The 24,761-nt window shown below is 43.7% G+C and overlaps 1 protein-coding gene across 1 annotated transcript; it reads right to left on the bottom strand.

Moving 5' to 3' along the window:
• Positions 1 to 4,385: 4,385 nt before the first annotated feature.
• Positions 4,386 to 23,076, bottom strand: tas1r2.2 (taste receptor, type 1, member 2, tandem duplicate 2; the record flags this gene model as incomplete). Its single annotated transcript, XM_084333386.1, has 4 exons — positions 4,386 to 5,320; positions 16,760 to 17,195; positions 21,299 to 21,596; positions 22,838 to 23,076. 4 exons carry the CDS (start codon positions 23,074 to 23,076, stop codon positions 4,386 to 4,388), a joined length of 1,908 nt encoding a protein of 635 aa, XP_084189512.1.
• Between the last annotated feature and the right edge of the window lie 1,685 nt (positions 23,077 to 24,761).

Raw genomic sequence — 24,761 nt, 5'->3', positions numbered from 1 at the left:
AGTGACCCCCCTGCAGGCAGCAAATTAGACCCAGGCAACTACCGCCCTGTTTCTATTCTTACCTCCACCTCGAAAGTCATGGAACATTTTTTCTACGAACAGGTCGAAAAGTACCTTGCGGAAAGAAAGCTAATCTACGAATTCCAATCTGGCTTCAGAACATCCCACTCCACTGACACATGCCTTCTCTATTTGAACGATCACATCAAACAAGAGGTGGACGCGGGCAAATACTGCGGCATGGTCATGCTGGACCTCCAAAAGGCTTTCGACACTGTCAATCACTCCATTCTGATTGACAAGCTAAAAGCAATTGGTTTTGATAGTTCATCAGTGAGCTGGATGCAATCCTACCTGGAGGGGAGAGAACAGATGGTGGAGGTAAACGGTACACTATCACCCCCCCCCTCACAGTGAGCTGTGGTGTTCCACAAGGAAGCATACTAGGACCTTTACTGTTCCTAATTTATGCAAATGACATGTCATCAGCTTGTGACTGCAACTTGTTCCTGTTCGCGGACAACTCAGCCCTGCTGGTCTCTGACAAGGACAAGTTACAGGTTGAAAAAGCCCTCAGCTCTGAACTTGGTAGAATCGGCACCTGGCTCGCTGATAACAATCTATCATTACACCTGGGTAAAACAGAGTCCATTCTCTTTGGATCAAATAACAAACTCAGCAAGGCCAACGGCTTCTCTGTTACAGTGGGTGTTACTTACGTATTACTTTCACATGGTGGAGGGATACTGTGGTGCATATTCACATTGTGGTTGAAGTGTGTTGTCACTAATTGGTGGTTGTGATTGACACAGTTTCTTTCTGTTTTCCTTGTAATTTGTCACAGGTGTGGTGATTGAGGCACCATGCCCTATGTAAGCAGGCCAGAGTGCAGTCTGCAGCGGTTCTCTCTCGCTCACAGCTGTCTCTCGTTCTCTCGTCACAATCCCTTGTCACTTGGGCTGGAGTTACACCTAGGCTGTTTTCGTTTCGTTTTTCAGGTGAGTTTCGCTTTCCAGAGCGCAACGCACGTACGTGGCAGCCGAGTTAGACATTCGTTTTGCACCTTGAGCACTTTCGTTTTGTCAGAACGAGGCTTGGTCAGACCACAACGGATCTCGTCTCGAATTCAGCACTGAGCATGCGCGGGGAGGTAGTTACTCTCCCTCGTCCCCGCTGTCGTCCACACTCAGCTGTGAGAGCTGGACCTGTGTAGTTTATGAATGGCCCCTTAGCGAGAGTGAGAGGGGCGGGGCTTCTCTTCCTGCAATCAACGGCATAGCAGTTGACAGCTGCACTGTGTTAACGTTACAATGTACAGTCACGCGAAATAACATTATGAATAAAACGCCCGAAATAGAAATAGCATGGCTGCTGCTCGGTGCTGCTCGAGGCAGGAGAGATGAGGCGTGCGGGGCATGGGGGCTGCTGCTCGAGGCAGGAGAGATGAGGCGCGCGGGGCATGGGGGCTGCTGCTCAAGGCAGGAGAGATGAGGCGCACGGGGCATGGGGGCTGCTGCTCAAGGCAGGAGACATGAGGCGCGTGGGGCATGGGGGCTGCTGCTCCGTGCTGTAGGTTACACTCCAGTCTGATAGTGTACTGCGCATGGGCGTTGAGCAAAAACGGCTACGCGCAGATTACACGGCCACGTTGTCGGCGAGTTTTGGCGAGTATCCAAAACGAAAACACTTTTTCAGCGTTCCCGCTAGGGCAACGCGTTTTCCTGCCAAAACAGCATTTCTGTGTAACAGGGACAGCAAACATATTCATTTAGCAACAAAACAAAAACAAAAACGCCCTGTGTAACCTAGGCCTTGGTCTCCAGAGTCCAACCTGAAGACCTCACCTTGTACTCACTGCATTTCCACCATTCTGACCTTTTCTGCATTTTATCCATTTTTGCTGCTTTATTTTTGACCACGTGCTTTACTTTATTTATATCCTGAACTATGGAGTCTGGAGCACCCAGCTCCCCATTATTTTGCTCTTCAGCTAGTTGTTGCAAATAAATATAGTTACTTTTGGTAAAAACTTGTCCGTTGTCCTGTGTCCACCTGCTTACATTCAAGGCCTACCGGGGAAACAAGCCATATTTTCCTGGCCTTAGGCCAACTCAATTTAGGATGTAACAGTGGGTGACAATATTGTCACAAGGAAAGATGAAATTACATACCTGGGTGGGTTCCATCCTAGAGGCAAATCTTTCCTGTGACAAAATGGCATCCAATGTAATAAAAAAAGTCAACCAACGAACAATATTCTTTTTTTTGTTATCTACTTTTTCTCCTCCTTTTTTCTCCTTTTTTACCTCTCATGCCAATTCTCCCTCCCCTCCCCTGGTCGTTGCTCGCATGTGCCCCCCACTGGCCGGTCGTAGCGAGGATAGAAGCCCATCACATGTCCCCTCCGATACATGTGGAGGCAGCCAGTCACATCTTTTCACCTGCCAGCGCGGACTCTCATTTGGCGAGGTGTAACGTGTGGGAGGCTCACACTGCCCCCGACATTTTCCTGTCTTTGCTGTGCAGGCGCCTTGACCAACCTGTAGGAGTCGCTGTTTACAACAATCAGACTACCCCCCATCGACTCCCCTCCCGCTGGCTCTGGCAATTGAGTCAGTATGACGGCCGGCCCAAGCCGGAGGCAACACTGACAGCCGGATTCGATACAGGTGTCTCTTGCGTTGGTGACGAGCGCAATGTCTGCTGCGCCACCCAGCCGCTGACTAACTAGATTCTTGTACCGGATCTCCTCTCTGGTAAACAAGAATACCCTGAAGACTCTGGCAGGAGCACTCATTCAAGGGTACTATGACTATGCTATACCTCATGGTACCAAAGCACCTCAAAGGCACTAAAAACAAGATTACAAACATCACAAAACAAACTGGTCAGACTACTGCTTGACCTTACTCCTAAAACCCACCTCACCCCTGCCCACTTTGACAACCTAGGATGGCTTAGAGTAGACGACATAGTACAGCAACTTGCAATGGGCCTGGTCTACAAGATACACTACACCACTAAGATACCCCTGTACATGTTGAAATACTTCCCAAAGGTCAGTGAATACCATGACCACAACACCAGAGGGATTTCCACAAATCATGTTCAACCCAGATTCGGCTCAAACAAGGGACTAAATACGTTTCGCAATTATGCCAATTATGTGGAATGCCCTACCCACACCCGTAAAACAATGAAAATCCCTACCCACCTTCAAAACCGCTCTCAAAGAGCACCTAGGGGGGCTGCAATTCTAAACTGGCCCGGTAAATGTCCAACCCCCCCCCCCACCCAACGTAGTTTCTTCCCCCTCAAATGTATCTTGTATGTCATAAATGTCTGGATGTAACAGTACTGTATATCTGTATGTCATGTATGTCATAAATGTTATGATGAATTTAAAATGGGGGACCCAGTCTTTCTCTGGTCTGCATCCCCTTAACAATTGTGTGTATTGAGCCGTACTGTATTGTACCCATTTTGCAATCTGTTAATAACATTTTCAATCAAACCTCTCTTGGCAGAGCCAGAGGCATGGTCAGAAATAGCAACCCTCCCCCCTATCCCCACTCAACTCTAACCCATACATCAGCCTTTAAACAAATGACAACACTAAGTGTGGCTCTTTTGTCTAGGGGTCACTGTTTTATGGCATTACAGATTCTGCCTTTCATGTCCAAAAATCTGAACCATCCCTTTAAAGACACAAACATCATCATAAAATAATGAAACATGAACGTGAACATGAACAAATGTGAAATAATGTTTATCATAATTGTCAACAATTATATGTCTGCAAATCTGAATAAATTGTCCATTTTACCCTCCAGTTCTTGAACCTGGCTGGTGTGTGGGACACCGAAAAGGGTCTTTCTGCAATAGGGACCATTCTGTGATGTTTGGATATCCAAATGTTCAAATGACAGAGAGGAAAACACTGAGTCACACATAATCTTTTTTTTAATCCATCAACACTTCAACCATAGCCTTCACCAAGCCCTGATATGCCACTCGATCTCTTCCTCTCCCTGTTGCTCTGTCAGAATGAAATGATTACACATAATACAGAACTTATGGAACTTTAGGGGAGTGGGCAGTCCATTCCCCCATTATTTATATTTTATTGAGGCAGTAGGAAGACTGAGTGGGAGACAGCAGAGGAGGCACAGAAGAGAAGGTTCTGGATAGATTCGACCCTAGATCAGCAGAGGAGACACAGGAGAGAAGGTTCTGGAGAGATTCAACCCTAGGTCAGGGGTACATGCGACCCACCAACCACCACACTATATGGACATGACATTGTTCCTATTTTAAACAAAAGCCAAATAGTTTGCGCAAAAAATATACAGGGAGTAGACATCTGCGGCTTTCATCGAGCTTGCCTACTTACTAATGTTCTTGGTGTAACTCTGAATGAGACCTTGGAAGTATTTCTGTGTGTTTTTGTGAGGCTGAAAAATTATGATGTAGCACTTTGGGAGAAAAAACCACAGTAGAATGCAGTAGACGCTGGAGAGGAGGGCCAGGGCGTTGAGAGACTGGAGGTGTTTGCCGCGGTACATGCCGGACGTCGCGTAGAGGGCGGTCCAGGTGAGGATCAGCAGGAGCAGGCAGAAGGTTATCGCCTTGGCCTCATTGTAGTTCTTTGGCAGGTCTTTCCCCATGTAGGAGAAGATGAAGCACAGGAAACACAAGGCGCCGGGCAACACCATGGGGACGGATAACAGTTTGAAAGCAGCCTTGTCGCAGCTGAGTATGATATGGCCATGATATGACTCGGTGTCGTTGTAAGGACGAGGCACATCAGGTACGTACCTGACGGTAAGCAGAAAGGCCTGGGTGATGAAGGCCACTATGATGGCCACCCACTGTCCATTATATTTCACCCACCATCTGTGGAGCTTGGGAAACTTGGTGGCCATTTTGAAGACGCAAACGATTTGAAAAGCGCGCACAACAAAGCAGGCCAAACAGGTAGTGTACAACATCATAAATGGAAACAACCGCAGGATACAACTGACTTGTGTTGGCTTGCCAAAAAAAAAGATGACACTGATACCGGACAGAGTTAGACAGCCTAAGATAAGGAAACACATGGGCCCACCCGCAGACTTGACCACTGGCGTGTTGTAGTTGAAAGCAAACAGAACAGCCAGCATTAGCGAGAGGGCCACCATGACACCGGTCCCCAGTAAGAGCACCACAGACGACACTTCTGTGGCGCTGACAAACTCCACTGTTCGTTGATTGCAAGATGTGCTCCCCGCTTCAGACCATTCACTGTCGCCATCACACTCAAAGCACCGGTATGCCTTTTCTAGGACAGGAGAGAGGGAGCATTAGTCCAGAAATATTAGGTTAGCTTGAACATTATCTTTGTTGAACAAGGACACACTGTCATAGATATGAAGTCTCTGCCAAAGATTTGTCATATTCTTTGAGAGAAAAGTAGTGAACATCCACAGCTGCTTCTCCCAACCCCCACCCATTCCAAATGCTGAATCAAGAACCTCATCATTTACTCTGTCATCCTTCTCTCCCATTACAGACGCAGAAGCATTGACACGTCAGCTGGACCCGATACCCTCCCCACTCCTCCAGACCATAGCACCAGACATCCTCCCATTCCTGCAACCATAAACTCCTGCCTCAACTCTGGGGTGGTTCCCACCTCCCTAAAATAAGCTTGAGTCACACCGCTCATAAAAAAAAAAACCTGAACCCCACCATCATAGAAAACTATCACCCTGTCTCTCTTCTCTCCTTCCTCTCTAAATCACTTGAACGTGCTGTATCCAACCAACTTACTGATGATCTCTTACAGAACGACCTCCTAGACCCTAATCAGTCAGGCTTCAGGACTGGTCACTCCACATAGCAGTCACAGAGGCTCTTCACTCAGCAAGAGTGAAGGGCCTCTCCTCTGTCCTGATTCTCCTGGACCTGTCAGCAGCCTTCTACACAGTCAACCATCAGATCCTCCTTGCATCCCTCGCAGGAATGGCAGTTGTAGGCTCTGCACTGGCATGGCTGTCATCCTACCTTGACGACCGCTCCTACCAAGTATCATGGAGAGGTACCATGTCGGCCTGTCTGCCCCTACAGACAGGTGTCGCCCAGGGCTCGGTCCTTGGACCCCTCCTCTTCTCTCTCTACATCAAATCTCTGGGTAAAATGATCACATATCATGCCTTCTCGTATCACTGCTATGCAGATGACACTCAACTCTTTCCTCCCTTAGATATCCATGTCTCTGAGCGGATCTCTGCCTGCCTGTCTGTCCAACATTTCCACCTGGATGACGACGAACCACCTCAAACTGAACCTAAGCAAAACAGACTAAATCCTCCCCGCTGACCGACCTCTCGATCACAGTGAAGAATGTAGCCGTGCCTTCATCCCCGACTGCCAAGAACCTAGGTGTAGTCCTTGACGACTGGCTGAACTTCTCCACTCACATTGCTGCAACAACCAGAACCTGCAGATTCCTCCTGAGCAACGTCAGGAGGAAGGATCCGCCCCTTCCTGACAAAAGAAGCCACTCAACTCCTTGTGTAAACAGTCATGTCTCCCCTTGACTACTGCAATGCACTGCTAGCTAGTCTACTGACTACCGCCATCAAGCCACATCAACTCATACAGAACGCAGCGGCCCGTCTGATCTCCAACCTACCAAAGTCAGCCCATATGACTCACTTCTTAGAGACCTGCACTGGCTCCCCATCACCGCACAAATCCGCTTCAAGGTCCTTGACCTGGCATATCGTGCAGCGAAGGGAACAGCTCTCGCCTATCTCCGGTCAATGGTCTCTAACTACACACCCTCAAGGAGGGGTCTCTGCTCTACATCTTCTGGCCACCTCAGACCCAATCCTATCCGAGCTCCGGGGGGGTCATAAAAGAGAAGCTGGCTATTCTCGGTCCTTGCTCCACAATGGCGGAATGAACTTCCCACCAGTCAGCTGAAACCTAACCAATTTTCTGCTGTCGACTAAAACACACGTCTTCAATGAATATCTGAAATTATTTTTATTTTTTTTAAATTAAAAACACTAACCTTATTTTGCTATCATGCACTTTGCCACAAAATAATCTTCCTTGCCTATATTACTACTTACTATACTATTACGGTATGTCTTTACTACTATGCACTCAAGACTGTAGCCCCCAAGTTTCAACACTGTTTGACAAACATTGTTATTAAGCTGAAAGAGTTTTGGATCAAAGCGTCAGCTAAATGACTACATGTAAAGCTCAAGTGTGGCCCCCCAACTGCCTGTTACCATGGTGCTCAGATTAAGGATGTGGTCCAACAGCTGTCTCTATCCATGAGCGGGTCAAGGACGTGGAGACTGTCATGGTGCACATACTGTAGGTTCCTGCTTTTTATATATTATTTTTTACCCTAGCCCTATTTCTTACCAGTGATATTGTTGATTGGTAGATTCCTTTCTTAGCACAACCCAAGCTGTTCCTCATGCTAGCTCCAGCTAGTTAGCCACAAAAGACTAGTGTTAGTGTATAGTGTAATAGTATATAGTGTAATAGTGTAATAGTGTATAGTGTAATAGTGTATAGCAGGGAGGGGCAACTGGCGGCCCGCGGGCCGCATGCGGCCCTCACCGACGTTCCATGCGGCCCCAGGCCAATATAAAAAAAAAAAAATTATAATATTTTTTTATTTTTTTATTTTTTTATTTTTTTATTTTTTTTATTTTTTTGTATTGTATTCGACTAAGAAGAGTTGGCAGTCGACTATGGCTCCTTTCGATCGATTAGTCGACTATTTGACTAATAGGGGTCAGCCCTAGTGTGGACATATGAAACGCTGTTGAAAGTGCCGTGCAGCAATATGGGGGTTTTGATAAACTGTCGGCTGTTGTTACCGATGGAGCACCGGCAATGAAAGGAAAACACACAGGATTCGCCGGGCTTCTATGGCAGAGTGGCGTTGAGTGTCCAATGCTGCACTGCATTATACATCAGGTAAATTCGCTAACATAATTTCCATCTATTGTGGGTCACTATAATGACCAATGCGAGTCGAGTGTAGTCAAATTATATGCGAGAGTCGTTAAATCGTTTTTCTTTTTTTTCATCTGATATAGGAGGCTCTCTGTGCCAAGAAGCTTGACTACTACAGCCATGTTATGGATTTGGTTACCAAGGTTACCAATCTAATTCGTGGAGGCAACAGGTCACTAAACCATAGAAAGTTTGTCTCCTTTTTGGAAGAGATGGACACTGATTATGGCGACTTGCAGCTACACACATAAATCCAATGGCTGAGCCGTCGGAAAGTACAGAAGCGACATTGAAACACTGCAAATGCAATTCAATGATCGGTTTGAAGATTTCAACGGCATGCAGTCACGGATAGCGCTGTTTGCGTGTGTCAGAGCAGCCCCCACCGTTGCAGCTTGAACTGTGCGAGCTACAGTCAGATCCTTTTTTTCAAGCAAAGAGAAATGAGAGGGGAATTTCGTTTTGGAAACTGCTACCTGAGCCCCGCTTCCCACTCCTCAGGGACTTTGCCCTCTCTATGGCCAGTATGTTTGGGAGCACATACATATGTGAGAGCAATTTCTCAAACATGAAGCACATCAAGTCAAAGTAGAGAAACAGGCTGTCGGATGAAACATTATTTCATCTGATGCAGATTGCATGCACAAACATTGAAGTTGACATTCCTGCTATTGTGCGCCAAATGGAGAGACCACAAGTGTCTCATTAAAGACAGGGGGGGAGGAGATGATGAAGAGGTGTAGAGGGGGGGGAAGGATATGATGAAGAGGTGTAGAGAGGGGGGAAGAGATGATGAAGAGATGTAGAGAGGGGGGGGAGATGATGGAGAGGTGTAGAGAGGGGACCATTATTATTATTATTATTATTATTATTATTATTATTATTATTATTATTATTATTATTATTATTATTATTATTATTATTATTATTATTATTATTATTATTATTATTATTATTATTATTATTATTATTATTATTATTATAACCATTATTGACCCACTGTGGGGCGAGGGTGAATGTCATGCCAGTTTGATAAAGGGTCAATGGGAGGCATGTAGTATTGCACTTTACTTTACTTGCACTTTACTTGTTTACTTTTGTAGTGTTCAGATAACACTAATAACACAAACACAAAGCAGCATTCCTGCTGCATTTCACTACAACAGTAAATCAAAAGTGCAATAATAAATGATTTTGTTAAATGTATACACTTTTATCCTGCTACTAAACAAAACATTCCTGAGTGCTTCATATCCATAACATGCATTTCAGTGTTATAATGTTTTGTTTAGTAGCAGGATAAAAGTTTATACATTTAACAAAATCATTTATTATTGCACTTTTGATTTACTGTTGTAGTGAAATGCAGCAGGAATGCTGCTTTGTGTTTGTTGAGCAGTGGGCTTTAAGTTCATACATTTATTTTATTAGAAGCCTTAATTATAATTGATATTTTTTGTATATATATGGGGTTACACAGCAATACTTTTAAATTCAGCTGTTTATAAATTCATAAAGTTGAAATTGCATTACTAAATGCATTTGAAATGGAATAAAAACAAAGTTACAACAAATTATAATTGTTTATATACCTTGTGACTATTAGGGCTATTTGAGTGATGGGGTACTACTGGCGGGACTGCCGATAAACAATGCGGCCCCCCAGATTGATTGTGGATATTTTGTGGCCCTCACCATATACAAAGTTGCCCACCCCTGGTGTATAGTGTAGTGTTATAGTGTATCATGTAATAGTGTAATATTGTTATAGTGTAATAGTATATAGTGTACACAGTGTAGGGTGTAATAGTGTAAAGTGTATGGTGTAGTAGTGTTATAGTGTAATAATGTATAGTGTTATAAAATGTATAGTATTATAGTGTAATAATGTATAGTGTATAGTGTTATATGGTATAGTGTAGTGTTATAGTGTAATATTGTTATAGTGTATAGTGTAATAATGTATAGTGTTATAGTGTATATTATTATAGTGCATAGTGTAATAATGTATAGTGTATAGTGTAATCGTGTTATAGGGTATAATGTATAGTGTTATAGTGTAATAGTGTATAGTTGTAATAGTGTAGTGTTATAGTGTACTAGTGTAATGGTGTAATAGTATATAATGTTAGTGTATAGTATTATAGTGTATAGTGGTATAGTGTGTTATAGGGTATAGTGTTATAGTTATAGTGTAATCGTGTATAGTGTATAGTGTAATAATGTAGTGTTATAGTGTATAGTATTATAGTGTATAGTGTAATAATGTAGTGTTATAGTGTATAGTATTATAGTGTATAGTGTAATAGTGTTATAGGGTATAGTGTATAGTCAGTGTATAGTGTAATAGTGTATAGTGTTATAGTTATAGTGTAATAGTGTATAGTTTAATAGTGTATAGTGTTATACATAGTGTATTAGTATATAATGTTACAGTAGTGTATAGTCAGTGTATAGTATTCTAGTGTAATGGTGTATAGTGTATATAGTATTATCAGTTTAATCAGTGAAGTGAATGGACACCTCCATTCACGATCCGGTCAGTGTTTCACCACACAGACTGGATTGTGTTCCGCGACACAGATAACATTAATGCCTACACGGAGACAGTGCTGGACTATGTTTGTACTAGGGTGAAAGAAACAATCCCCACTACCAAAATGAAAGTTTACCCAAATCAAAAACCCTGGGTAGACAAATCCGTCCGTGAAGCTCTGAGAGAGCGCACCAAAGCATACAATGACGGCCTAGTGGCAGGCAACATGAATGACCACAAGGTGGCGCGACACAACGTAAGGAGGACAGTGTCAGAGGCCAAACGGCGCTACAGGGATAAAATTGAACTCCAGTTTGAACAAGCTGACTCTAGAGCTATGTGGCAGGGGCTCAAAACGATGACAGACTACAAAGGCGCCTCCCTCAAACTGAACAGTGACATCTCCTTAGCAAACGACCTCAATACCTTCTATGCGAGGTTTGATGCTGGTAATAACAACACCAGCTCACAAGCCTCGGCAATGGGGGGGGGGGGTCGGCTGCTGATGGAGGCGCAGTGTTCAGGGTAACAGAGCATGAGGTGAGGCGGACCTTTAAAAAAGTGAATATCAGGAAGGCAGCAGGTCCGGACGGCATCCCCGGCCGCGTCCTAAAAGTCTGTGCCGACCAACTGGCCCCAGTATTCACTGACATATTTAACCTGTCCTTAGAACAGGCTGTCATCCCCACCTGCCTGAAGAAGTCCACTATTATCCCTGTACCCAAAAAATCCAAGCCTGCTTGCCTCAACGACTACCGCCCTGTAGCTCTCACCTCCATAGCCATGAAGTGCTTTGAGAAGCTAGTAAAGGGCTACATCTGCTCCTCCCTCCCCATCAACATGGACCCCCTGCAATTTGCATACCGCCCCAACAGGTCCACGGAGGACGCCATATCCCATGTGCTGCACACAGCAGCATCACACCTGGACAAGAGGCAGGGGAACTATGTGAGAATGCTATTCATCGACTACAGCTCGGCATTCAATACCATAGTCCCCTCCATACTCATAGCCAAGCTCAGGGACCTGGGCTTGGGCTATGACCTCTGCCAGTGGGTCTTGGACTTCCTGACTGGCAGACCCCAGGTGGTGAGAGCAGGCAACTGCACCTCCTCATCCATCACCCTCAACATAGGGGCCCCCCAGGGCTGTGTTCTGAGTCCCCTCCTCTACTCCCTGTACACACACGACTGTGTGGCTCAGCGGAGTAGCAATACAATCGTCAAATTTGCTGACGACACAGTGGTGGTGGGCCTGATCTCTGCCAACGACGAGAGGGCCTACCTGGAAGAGGTCAAGGTCCTGGCGGGATGGTGCCAGGAAAACAGCCTCTCCCTGAACGTCAGCAAAACAAAGGAGATGATTGTGGACTTCAGGAGGTCGGGGGTCAAGGACTACAGCCCCCTCAGCATCGACGGGGCACCGGTTGAGAGAGTCAACAGCTTCAAGTACCTCGGAGCCTACATATCCGAGGACTTGACATGGACCACACACATTAACAGTGTGGTGAAGAAGGCACGACAACGCCTCTACTTCCTCAGGCGCCTAAGGAAGTTCCAAGTCAGCCAGAAGATCCTTAAGAACTTCTACTCATGTACAATAGAGAGCATCTTGACCGGCAACATCACCTCCTGGTTTGGGAATAGCACTGCAAAAGACCGAAGCAGACTACAAAGAGTGACACGTGCAGCCGAACGCACAATTGGAGGGGGGCTCCCCACCCTCCAGAACATTTACTACAAGCGTTGCAAGGGCAAGGCTAAGAGAATCATTAAAGACTCCAGTCACCCGAACAACTGCCTCTTTGAACTGCTGCGGTCAGGCAAGCGATACCGGAGTCTCAAGGCGAGCACAGAAAGACTCAGAAGTAGCTTCTATCCCCAGGCCATCAGGCTGCTAAACGAACAATGAATGAACACTACACAACAACAACCACCAAACGCACATAGCACACACATCCACACGCACACACTCACTTTAAACAAACACACTGTAGCACCCACTCCACACACTTTATAGCACACACCCACTTTAAACAAACACACTGTAGCACCCACTCCCCACACTTTATATTTATGGATGAAGGATTGCACTACAACTCGTACACCTTACTGTAAATTGTACCTAAAATTGTACCTCATCCCATTTCTGCTTTGCACTAGATAGTACTGTACATTAGTACACTGCATAGTATTGTGTATTGTATATTATATGGTAACTCAGAACATTGTACATATGTCTATACCGAACACTGTGACCTCATTTTCTTCTTCTAAATTCATGCTATATTATGTTATTATGTTATTTGATACTATCTTGTCTAGCACAGTCTCTGGAGCGTAACAGTAAGAAGCATTTTGTATGAAAGTATTCTGTACTTCTGTATGACAACTATTAAAGAACTTGAACTTGAACTCCACATCTGTCCACCTGATGAACCAGTATGGCAGCCATGTGAATAAGGCAAATTCCAGCTCCAACTAGTTTTCTTCCTTTCACATTTGATATTTTACCTGTTTTGTTCGAATAAGTCCCAGTTGGACAGATTTGACAATGAAAGCAACATTCATGGAATCCATCTTGCTGCCTTATATATCCCACACGACATTCCTGGGAACACACTGAACCAGGCACCTGGACATGACAAACATTTAGAATGAATTCAAAGGAAAGATTACCATCGTGGCTTTTGTAGTTTTGTAATCTTTAAACTAGTGCTGTCAGGCGATTAAAAAAATTAATCTAATTAATTACAGGATTTGTAATTAATTAATCTAATTAATCACATTTTAATCGCATAACCATTTTATACCTGATATTCTATATTTTATAATCATATTTCAAATTGCATGTGTCCGGATGGCAGAATTCAGTACTGTATCTACAAAACCTTCTGTTTAATCATCTTCCATCTATTAATTTGCTTAGATTTTTCAGGTCTGGTCAATTTGAGCATGGTGTTATTCACAGTCAAAGATACAAAAAAATGTATTGATATTCTCATTTGGTTCATTACAATTTACTCAAAATAAAATTTTCATTCAATCAATCACCGCGCAGATTGATTGATTGAATGAAAATGTTATTAACAGATTGCAGAATGGGTACAATACAGTACGGCACACAATTGTTAAGGGGATGCAGACCAGAGAAAGACTTTCGTCTTGTTTACATCAGGGTCCCCCATTTTTTATTCATAATGAATTGTAAGTAAGGGTGCAACTTGCACCGTGCAATCCATTCTTTGTGGATCTAGCCCACAGTATTTCTGACACTGGGAATACATTCCCTGAGATTCATAGATGTCCCTAGAATCAGATACCAAGAACATGCAAATGGACCATATTAAAAAAGAAAAAAGTCTGTAAATGTGTATTCTACATTCTTATGGAATGAATGAGATACAAAAAAAATATTATAAAAAAAAAATGTAATTAATTTTGAGTTAATTTTCATAACGCGATAATTTGCTGTGTAATTAATTAATCTAATTAACGCGATAAACTGACAGCCCCACTTTAAACTAATTAAATGCTTCTCAAATAAACATTATATCTGAAACCACAATAGCTAGATAATTGTGTGCTTGTGCATCAGAAATGTACACTGGTAGAACTATCCTTCATGCAATTCAAGAACACATCGATTATTTGTCGTGTATTATGCTGGTCTAGCAGAGTAGCCATGCCTTAGTAAGCCTAATATCTCCCTTGATCTGAAGCCTAGTAAGCCTAATATCTCCCTTGATCTGAAGCCTAGTAAGCCTAATATCTCCCTTGATCTGAAGCCTAGTAAGCCTAATATATCCCTTGATCTGAAGCCTAGTAAGCCTAATATCTCCCTTGATCTGAAGCCTAGTAAGCCTAATATCTCCCTTGATCTGAAGCCTAGTAAGCCTAATATCTCCCTTGATCTGAAGCCTAGTAAGCCTAATATCTCCCTTGATCTGAAGCCTAGTAAGCCTGATATCTCCCTTGGCCTGAAGCCTAGTAAACCTAATATTTATCTTATCCTGAAGCCTAGTAAGCCTGATATCTCCCTTGATCTGAAGCCTAGTAAGCCTAATATATCCCTTGTCCTGAAGCCTAGTAAGCCTAATATCTCCCTTGGCCTGAACCCTAGTAAGCCTGATATCTCCCTTGGCTTGAAGCCTAGTAGTAAGCCTTCAGATTAGATCCCTGGATTCTCCTTGGTGACCAAACCCTGGTTATCCAAGAACCCTGGATTCCCCGTCGGCTGGTAATTGGCTGGTTTGAATCCAGATGGGTTACGGTGGCGCCCCTTCACCTTGATGTATTTCACCCCCAGTTGTAGCCCCCCTGCCTGAAGCCTAGTAACTCTGATCTCTCCCTTGGTGGCTCATGAGGACTCAGGTCACTCTGCTATGCTGACCGGTGTAAGGGTTTCACTCTGACACAAGACCATCACTGAGGGGAAACTTGTTGGCCAACTCTTGACCACAGATAAAAGAAAGCTGTTGTGTAAACACACAACAACTGGGGATTTGTTCAATCTCAACCCAAGATGGTTTGTATGGGAAAACTTACTGTTCCGTTTGTATACCACTGTATTTTGGAGCTGTTAATGAAAAATGGGACCAATTTCTCAGTTTCATAAGAGCCCACCTCCTCCGCGTGGCCAGTGTGGTTCCAGAAAACGATAGCGTAGGATATAAACTCAGGGTCACCATGTTCATCAAACTGAACTGTGTGGTTCAAAAGGCTAAAGTTTGACTTCTTCAATTCTTGTAAGACCTGAAGAGGAGAGAAAGCAGACATGATGATGAGCAGTGAGGCAGCCTGATACAGCTCTGGAAAAAATGGTCATGGCAACTTCAAGACAGGCCTGGAGGCATTTAATTAGGGATGCTCGATATTGGCTTTTTTACCGATACCGATATACCGATATTGTCCAACTCTTGATTTCCGATACCGATATCAACCGATACCGATATATGCAGGGTCCCCCCCCCCCACCCCCCCCCCCAAAATTGAATAATTTCAGGTAATTAACATTACATATCTCTTGTTGTGGAATTAACACAACATTATGCATACTTTTGACAATAAATAAAATCAGAATTTGTTCCGATATCGGCCGATAATATCGGTAGGCCGATAATATTGGACATCCCTACATTTAATCCATTCCAATATTCTCTAAAAACTCAAATTAAATAGAAGCGTTTTTACTAGTCCATTATGTATTTGTTCACAAGGTCAGTGTTTTCATGACCACACACTTCTACTCAACTTGGGCACAATTCTCACAACAGCCCATCCGTCACACCTGGTGAGACATTCACTCTCAGCTGCCTGTGTGCGATTGTACTACTGTTGTCAGCCAAGTGATTATGATGTACTACTGTTGTCAGCCAAGTGATTATGATGTACTACTGTTGTCAGCCAAGTGATTATGATGTACTACTGTTGTCAGCCAAGTGATTATGATGTACTACTGTTGTCAGCCAAGTGATTATGATGTACTACTGTTGTCAGCCAAGTGATTATGATGTACTACTGTTGTCAGCCAAGTGATTATGATGTACTACTGTTGTCAGCCAAGTGATTATATGATGTACTACTGTTGTCAGCCAAGTGATTATGATGTACTACTGTTGTCAGCCAAGTGATTATGATGTACTACTGTTGTCAGCCAAGTGATTATGATGTACTACTGTTGTCAGCCAAGTGATTATGATGTACTACTGTTGTCAGCCAAGTGATTATATGATGTACTACTGTTGTCAGCCAAGTGATTATGATGTACTACTGTTGTCAGCCAAGTCCGAGAGCAAACATCTGGTCCTGGTGTGTTGGTCGGAGCTACCAGTGAGGTTGACCTTGGACAAAAGCAGATAGTAATGAGTGTTTATCTTAATGTCACCCACCGACTTGTGTATACTTACCATGTACGGATACACTGTAATATTGTCACGGCACCTGTGAACTCCACATCGCAGCACGTTGTGTAAGGCATGAGCCACGGCGTGCACGGCAGAGTAAACAGAGAAAGTATATGCGGGGTTTTCAGCGGCGATACTTTCTGAATCCACGCCGCTGCAGTTGCAATCTTGATTACAAAATATCTCGTCTTGTCCAACATTTGCACATTCCCTTCTTTCTTTAGAAGAGTAGATAAACTGGAGGAAACCCGGTAACGGCACCAATGTCTCAGTTATGCCAAGTATAGTGCCTATCTTTCTGATTCCTTTGTCCTCAAGGAGCTTCTTATTCAAGGCCCAAGACTCCCCCATGATCCACACCTTCTCACTGACGTTCAACCGGATTGCAGACTGGACGACGGCGCCGGCATCCCGGTTAAAAACAATGATGACAGAAATTCTCTGTTCGTTTATATGTTTGAACATTTGTATGAAATCTGAATGACTGGTGATCTCATAGCTGTACGCCAAGCAGATCTCGGTGTCCTTGATCATGCTCTTGAACAACTCCAAGCCATCCGTACTATAGGTGTTGTGGGAATAGAGGAAGGCAACCCAGTGCCAGTCAAAGTGCTGGATGATGTGAATGATCAGCCGGATGATGTCTTTGTTGGAGGGTATCGTTCGTAGGAAAGAAGGATACCTCTGTTTTTCTGAAAGAGCCGAAACCGAAGATCCATAATTGACCTGGAAGAAGAATGACAGAGCAGGTAGAGGGTAAATTTAATGACAGAGCAGGTAGGGTGTCAATTTAATGACAGAGCAGGTAGGGTGTCAGTTTAATTACAGAGCAGGTAGGGTGTCAGTTTAATGACAGAGCAGGTAGGGTGTCAGTTTAATTACAGAGCAGGTAGGGTGTCAGTTTAATTACAGAGCAGGTAGGGTGTCAGTTTAATTACAGAGCAGGTAGGGTGTCAGTTTAATGACAGAGCAGGTAGGGTGTCAGTTTAATGACAGAGCAGGTAGGGTGTCAGTTTAATGACAGAGCAGGTAGGGTGTCAGTTTAATGACAGAGCAGGTAGGGTGTCAATTTAATGACAGAGCAGGTAGGGTGTCAGTTTAATGACAGAGCAGGTAGGGTGTCAGTTTAATGACAGAGCAGGTAGGGTGTCAGTTTAATTACAGAGCAGGTAGGGTGTCAGTTTAATGACAGAGCAGGTAGGGTGTCAGTTTAATGACAGAGCAGGTAGGGTGTCAGTTTAATGACAGAGCAGGTAGGGTGTCAGTTTAATGACAGAGCAGGTAGGGTGTCAGTTTAATTACAGAGCAGGTAGGGTGTCAGTTTAATGACAGAGCAGGTAGGGTGTCAGTTTAATGACAGAGCAGGTAGGGTGTCAGTTTAATGACAGAGCAGGTAGGGTGTCAGTTTAATGACAGAGCAGGTAGGGTGTCAGTTTAATGACAGAGCAGGTAGGGTGTCAGTTTAATGACAGAGCAGGTAGGGTGTCAGTTTAATGACAGAGCAGGTAGGGTGTCAGTTTAATTACAGAGCAGGTAGGGTGTCAGTTTAATGACAGAGCAGGTAGGGTGTCAGTTTAATTACAGAGCAGGTAGGGTGTCAGTTTAATGACAGAGCAGGTAGGGTGTCAGTTTAATGACAGAGCAGGTAGGGTGTCAGTTTAATTACAGAGCAGGTAGGGTGTCAGTTTAATGACAGAGCAGGTAGGGTGTCAGTTTAATTACAGAGCAGGTAGGGTGTCAGTTTAATTACAGAGCAGGTAGGGTGTCAGTTTAATGACAGAGCAGGTAGGGTGTCAGTTTAATTACAGAGCAGGTAGGGTGTCAGTTTAATTACAGAGCAGGTAGGGTGTCAGTTTAATTACAGAGCAGGTAGGGTGTCAGTTTAATGACAGAGCAGGTAGGGTGTCAGTTTAATGACAGAGCAGGTAGGGTGTCAGTTTAATTACAGAGCAGGTAGGGTGTCAGTTTAATGACAGAGCAGGTAGGGTGTCAGTTTAATGACAGAGCAGGTAGGGTGTCAGTTTAATGACAGAGCAGGTAGGGTGTCAGTTTAATTACAGAGCAGGTAGGGTGTCAGTTTAATGACAGAGCAGGTAGGGTGTCAGTTTAATGACAGAGCAGGTAGGGTGTCAGTTTAATGACAGAGCAGGTAGGGTGTCAGTTTAATGACAGAGCAGGTAGGGTGTCAGTTTAATGACAGAGCAGGTAGGGTGTCAGTTTAATGACAGAGCAGGTAGGGTGTCAGTTTAATGACAGAGCAGGTAGGGTGTCAGTTTAATGACAGAGCAGGTAGGGTGTCAGTTTAATGACAGAGCAGGTAGGGTGTCAGTTTAATGACAGAGCAGGTAGGGTGTCAGTTTAATGACAGAGCAGGTAGGGTGTCAGTTTAATTACAGAGCAGGTAGGGTGTCAGTTTAATGACAGAGCAGGTAGGGTGTCAGTTTAATGACAGAGCAGGTAGGGTGTCAGTTTAATGACAGAGCAGGTAGGGTGTCAGTTTAATTACAGAGCAGGTAGGGTGTCAGTTTAATGACAGAGCAGGTAGGGTGTCAGTTTAATTACAGAGCAGGTAGGGTGTCAGTTTAATGACAGAGCAGGTAGGGTGTCAGTTTAATGACAGAGCAGGTAGGGTGTCAGTTTAATGACAGAGCAGGTAGGGTGTCAGTTTAATTACAGAGCAGGTAGGGTGTCAGTTTAATGACAGAGCAGGTAGGGTGTCAGTTTAATTACAGAGCAGGTAGGGTGTCAGTTTAATGACAGAGCAGGTAGGGTGTCAGTTTAATGACAGAGCAGGTAGGGTGTCAGTTTAATTACAGAGCAGGTAGGGTGTCAGTTTAATTACAGAGCAGGTAGGGTGTCAGTTTAATTACAGAGCAGGTAGGGTGTCAGTTTAATGACAGAGCAGGTAGGGTGTCAGTTTAATTACAGAGCAGGTAGGGTGTCAGTTTAATTACAGAGCAGGTAGGGTGTCAGTTTAATTACAGAGCAGGTAGGGTGTCAGTTTAATGACAGAGCAGGTAGGGTGTCAGTTTAATTACAGAGCAGGTAGGGTGTCAGTTTAATTACAGAGCAGGTAGGGTGTCAGTTTAATGACAGAGCAGGTAGGGTGTCAGTTTAATGACAGAGCAGGTAGGGTGTCAGTTTAATGACAGAGCAGGTAGGGTGTCAGTTTAATTACAGAGCAGGTAGGGTGTCAGTTTAATGACAGAGCAGGTAGGGTGTCAGTTTAATGACAGAGCAGGTAGGGTGTCAGTTTAATGACAGAGCAGGTAGGGTGTCAGTTTAATGACAGAGCAGGTAGGGTGTCAGTTTAATGACAGAGCAGGTAGGGTGTCAGTTTAATGACAGAGCAGGTAGGGTGTCAGTTTAATGACAGAGCAGGTAGGGTGTCAGTTTAATGACAGAGCAGGTAGGGTGTCAGTTTAATGACAGAGCAGGTAGGGTGTCAGTTTAATTACAGAGCAGGTAGGGTGTCAGTTTAATGACAGAGCAGGTAGGGTGTCAGTTTAATTACAGAGCAGGTAGGGTGTCAGTTTAATGACAGAGCAGGTAGGGTGTCAGTTTAATGACAGAGCAGGTAGGGTGTCAGTTTAATTACAGAGCAGGTAGGGTGTCAGTTTAATTACAGAGCAGGTAGGGTGTCAGTTTAATGACAGAGCAGGTAGGGTGTCAGTTTAATGACAGAGCAGGTAGGGTGTCAGTTTAATTACAGAGCAGGTAGGGTGTCAGTTTAATTACAGAGCAGGTAGGGTGTCAGTTTAATTACAGAGCAGGTAGGGTGTCAGTTTAATGACAGAGCAGGTAGGGTGTCAGTTTAATGACAGAGCAGGTAGGGTGTCAGTTTAATGACAGAGCAGGTAGGGTGTCAGTTTAATGACAGAGCAGGTAGGGTGTCAGTTTAATGACAGAGCAGGTAGGGTGTCAGTTTAATGACAGAGCAGGTAGGGTGTCAGTTTAATGACAGAGCAGGTAGGGTGTCAGTTTAATGACAGAGCAGGTAGGGTGTCAGTTTAATGACAGAGCAGGTAGGGTGTCAGTTTAATGACAGAGCAGGTAGGGTTAGGGTTGGGTACCAAACTTTTAAGGGTACCGACTACCGACCGAATTACGTCGGTACTACCTAGTAGCGATTCCCGTTAGATCAATCAGTGCCACATTTCGGTACCTAAGACCCGCCCAGTTAGAAAATAATCTGAATTCCAATGACACGCAATTGTCATTTCATTATAGACACAGACCAGCGTGAGCAACAGGTCCAATGTGTCTAACATGCTTTAAACAGTGGTGGCCTAAAGGTTAGAGAACCGGGCTTATGGCAAAGGTTTGCTGCAGGAAAGATCTGGGCAGGGGAAGTGAGTGAACACTCTTACTTCCCTCAACACCTTGAGCAAGGCACCTCAACACCTTGAGCAAGGCACCTTGAGCAAGGCACTTTAAATAAACAAAGGAAGGTGCTAGATAAAGATCATCTAAGAGTAATCATCTATTTCTTTTCTCCCCCCCCCCCCCTTTTTTTTTTTTATAAATAATACGGAGCTTTTAGAAAGGTGTGGAATAAAAGTATTGCTTTTCCCCCAAAAACTTTAAAATGTATAATTTTAAAAATATGTGCGGGTCCAACATGAATGTTGTCGTTTACATGTGTATGTCTCTCCTCCCTACTTCCCAGCTCCCCACGTGGAATGCACCTGATTGGATAAATGACGTGCTGGTGCTCTAGTCTAGTGCGACATCTAGTGGCTGAATATGGTCTATATAGCACCTTTAATAAATGTACAAAACAAATAAATAAATAAAAACAAATAAAAAGACCAAACGCACAAATTTACCATAGGCATGAGGTTTGTCATGAACAACGGGGCCACTGTCAGTGTCTCCGTGCTTCCAAAGGGCCCGGTCACTGCTATCACTCTGGGCACCAGCTTGCTTGCGTTTCCCTGAAGCTGCACCGAGCCGTTGACTGAGATGAGGCTCAACACACCTGGGAAGTTGAACGTGTCTGAACAGTGGTCAAAGATATCATAACCGAGTGACACGTGGGGAAGGAGGTCGGTGGAGTTGTTGATTTCTTCTACAGCGAACCTCATCACCTGTAACATCCGATAACTTGACAGCATGAACCGTTGGCTGTGGACAGAGAGAAATGTAGACTTATAGAATTAGATTAGATTCAAATCGATTGTACAGCATAACGAAAATAAGTTGGTATCTAACCATGAATGTAACAGTAAAGTGCAATAGTAATATACAATGTACAGGTGATTAAACTGGATATAAAATATATAAGAGTACCACTGAGCAATAGTTGATTGATTGATTGAATTGATTGATTGATTGATTGATTGAAAACTTTATTAACAGATTGCAGAATGGGTACAATACAGTACAGCTCAATACATACAATTGTTAAGGGGATGCAGACCAGAGAAAGACTTTCGTCTTGTTTACATCAGGGTCCCCCATTTTCAATTCATCAGGACATATATGACATACATGACATACAGATAGTCAGTACTGCTACATCTATACATTTATGACATACCATACATAGTGCTAATCAGATGTACAGTGCTATAGTATTATTATGTACAGTGATACAGGTATAAAGACATTATGGTACTAAGTCATACTGGCCAGTGGTATAACTAGTAAGAGTAGGTAAGGGATATGTACAGATATAGACACAGGTACATACAGGTATGTAAATAGGATTATATGCAACTATATACAGAAAGATGTGGATAAATATATATATATATATGTTAAATATAAATATACATGTATGTATACGGTATATATTGTATATGCTATCATACAGTTATATATGGGTTATATGCAGGTGTATAAATAGGTATATAAAAAGGATTATATGCAGGTATATTCAAACAGATATGGAAATATATATATACGGTAAATATCATAAACATATATATACTGTGTAGCCTACAGTATACAGCATTATTGTGCATGCTATTATAGTTAAATTGGGTAGACTACAGTTTGAGGTATTTAGTTATGATTACAGTGTAAGGCAGTGCAGACAGTGAAGGCAGTAGGCATGTATACATTTTAAGAGTTCAAAGTTTGTACAGTATGGGTAACAGAGCCTAGAGTATAGGAGCCTAGTAGACTGTAGCCAATGGAGTTCAGAGTATGGGATGGAATACGAATGGAGTTTAGAACAGGCATTCAACTTCATTTTCATCTGGTTTATATATACCGGTAGTATGTATATGGCCTACCAATCTGATGTGTTAATTGTACAATGTTATAGATGGTTTCAAAGTAACAACAATAACTGCCAGTATTTATCATTATTACAGTATACGATCACAAAGGCGACCAGCCCAGATGTACACAAGTCTCACCTGGAGCAGACCATGGAGACCGGTCTGTCATGAACTACAGACCTCTCGGCACGGTGGACGGCAAAAAGTCCCCCCAACAGATAATCTCCTTGTAGCTGAAACTCTGAGACAGGAACAGTGCAGTCAGATGAGACGCCCTGGACAGACCCCAGTAGGAAGATGGCAAGGAATAAAGGCTTCATGGTGGCGTTCTCCTCTGCATCTGTGCCAGTAAGAAGCTCTCTAGTGCTGCAGGTCATTTCCATGCACTCCAGCATGCATGACTCCACTGGTCATTGTGACGTGGGTTGCAAATGGGAAGAACTGAGCGGAACATGAAAGGACATGGCCAGGTGAAAGGAGCGCATCAATACTGATGCTGGAAAACATCCATTGTGTTCATTAGGACCATAGATAGAATCTGTTAGCTACTAAACGCCAATCTACACATCAGACCAAAACCAAAAATTAAAACAATGTGCAATACCAGTCTCCCTTTAAACGATTTAGCGCTTCAAATGAGGAACCAAGTTTGTTTCGATATTTGTGCTTGCAGATGTGAAGTCAATCACCTGGGAGTGTGACTGTGATTCATCACAACCTTCAGATCTCCATTTTATCTTTACCAGTTTGTTTTTACAGTAGTTTATTCACACAAGTTAAGCCTTAGTTAAATGGCTTGTTATTTTGGCCATGGCCCACTCTGAAGCCTGTGCTTCCTGTCATTCTTGTTCTAATGTAATAAGTACTATGTCTAAAGCGGCACGGTGGTGTAGTGGTTAACACTGTCGCCTCACAGCAAGAAGGTCCAGGGTTCGATTCGCGCTTGGGGACCAGGTTTCCATGATGCCAGGTACCCAGGTGGGGTATGTCCCAGGCCTTTCTGTGTGGAGTTTGCATGTTCTCCCCGTGCTCGCAAGGGTTTCCCCCCCAATAAGATAAACCCAATGGAAAAACATGCACAACAACAGATCGCTAACGCTGTGGCGTCCTTGTCGAAGACGGGCAGGAGCACTTCGATTGGTCCCCGGGCGCGGCCCTCACCGACACGTCTGCTCCCGGCTGCCCTTGGGGGTAAGGACGACGGGATGGGTTAATCGCATCGACAATCCTACAAAGACAATGCATGCGTGTGTGTTCCGGTGTGTGTGTGCTAACCGCTAAACATTGAGGATAATTGCATGCCAATTAAAGACCTCTGAACAGGTCCTGCATTATTATTATTACTTTATTATTTTGCATCTACTAAGATGTTGAGGTTGGTTTTGAGAACTGAGGCCGACATCATGCAGTATCTTCCTGAGCTTCATCTCAACAATAGAACAGTATTAACAGTGGTCAAATATATATATTTGATGAGTCATCTGCACAACAGACTCGTTACAAACACATGGTGGGTCAAAGGAAAGAGTGAACATCATGGTAATGCTATGTTTACATTCAAAAGGCTTTTAAAGCCTATGTACCTCCATACAAGTTCACCAAGTCAACCAGCAGCTGACTCAACTGCTCAGCAACACAATCTGGCCTAAAGATGTGAGTGGTCCTTATTCCACGGAATAAACTGAACCCATCTTCCATTTCTCAATATTGAATTTAAAGCAGTGTGATCAGTGTGCAAAATCTCACTTTTAGCTTTCGAGATGGAGGCCCGGATGATGGGGTTCAATTTATTCAATGTGCATGGCCAATGGCTTAATGCAGCAGCATGTTTCGTTCTTTAGGCCCGTTGGTCAAACATCACTTCACTGTCCACATTTTAACTCTATAAACTGAACCACTGACAACACCTGCTCCACATTGAGTCATTGATAGTCTGTTCCATGCATTGATAACGACGTGATGAGTGTCTCATGCCTTGATAACGTGATAGTCTGTCCCATGCATTGATAACGTGATGGGTCTGTCCCATGCATTAAGTCTGTCCCACGTGTTGATAAGTTTG

Source organism: Notolepis coatsorum (assembly GCF_963971535.1).
Source record: "Notolepis coatsorum genome assembly, chromosome: 17".
Classification (NCBI taxonomy): Eukaryota; Metazoa; Chordata; class Actinopteri; order Aulopiformes; family Paralepididae; genus Notolepis; species Notolepis coatsorum.
The sequence above is the reverse complement of the archived record's forward strand: the minus strand, read 5'-3'. Positions and strand labels throughout refer to the sequence as shown.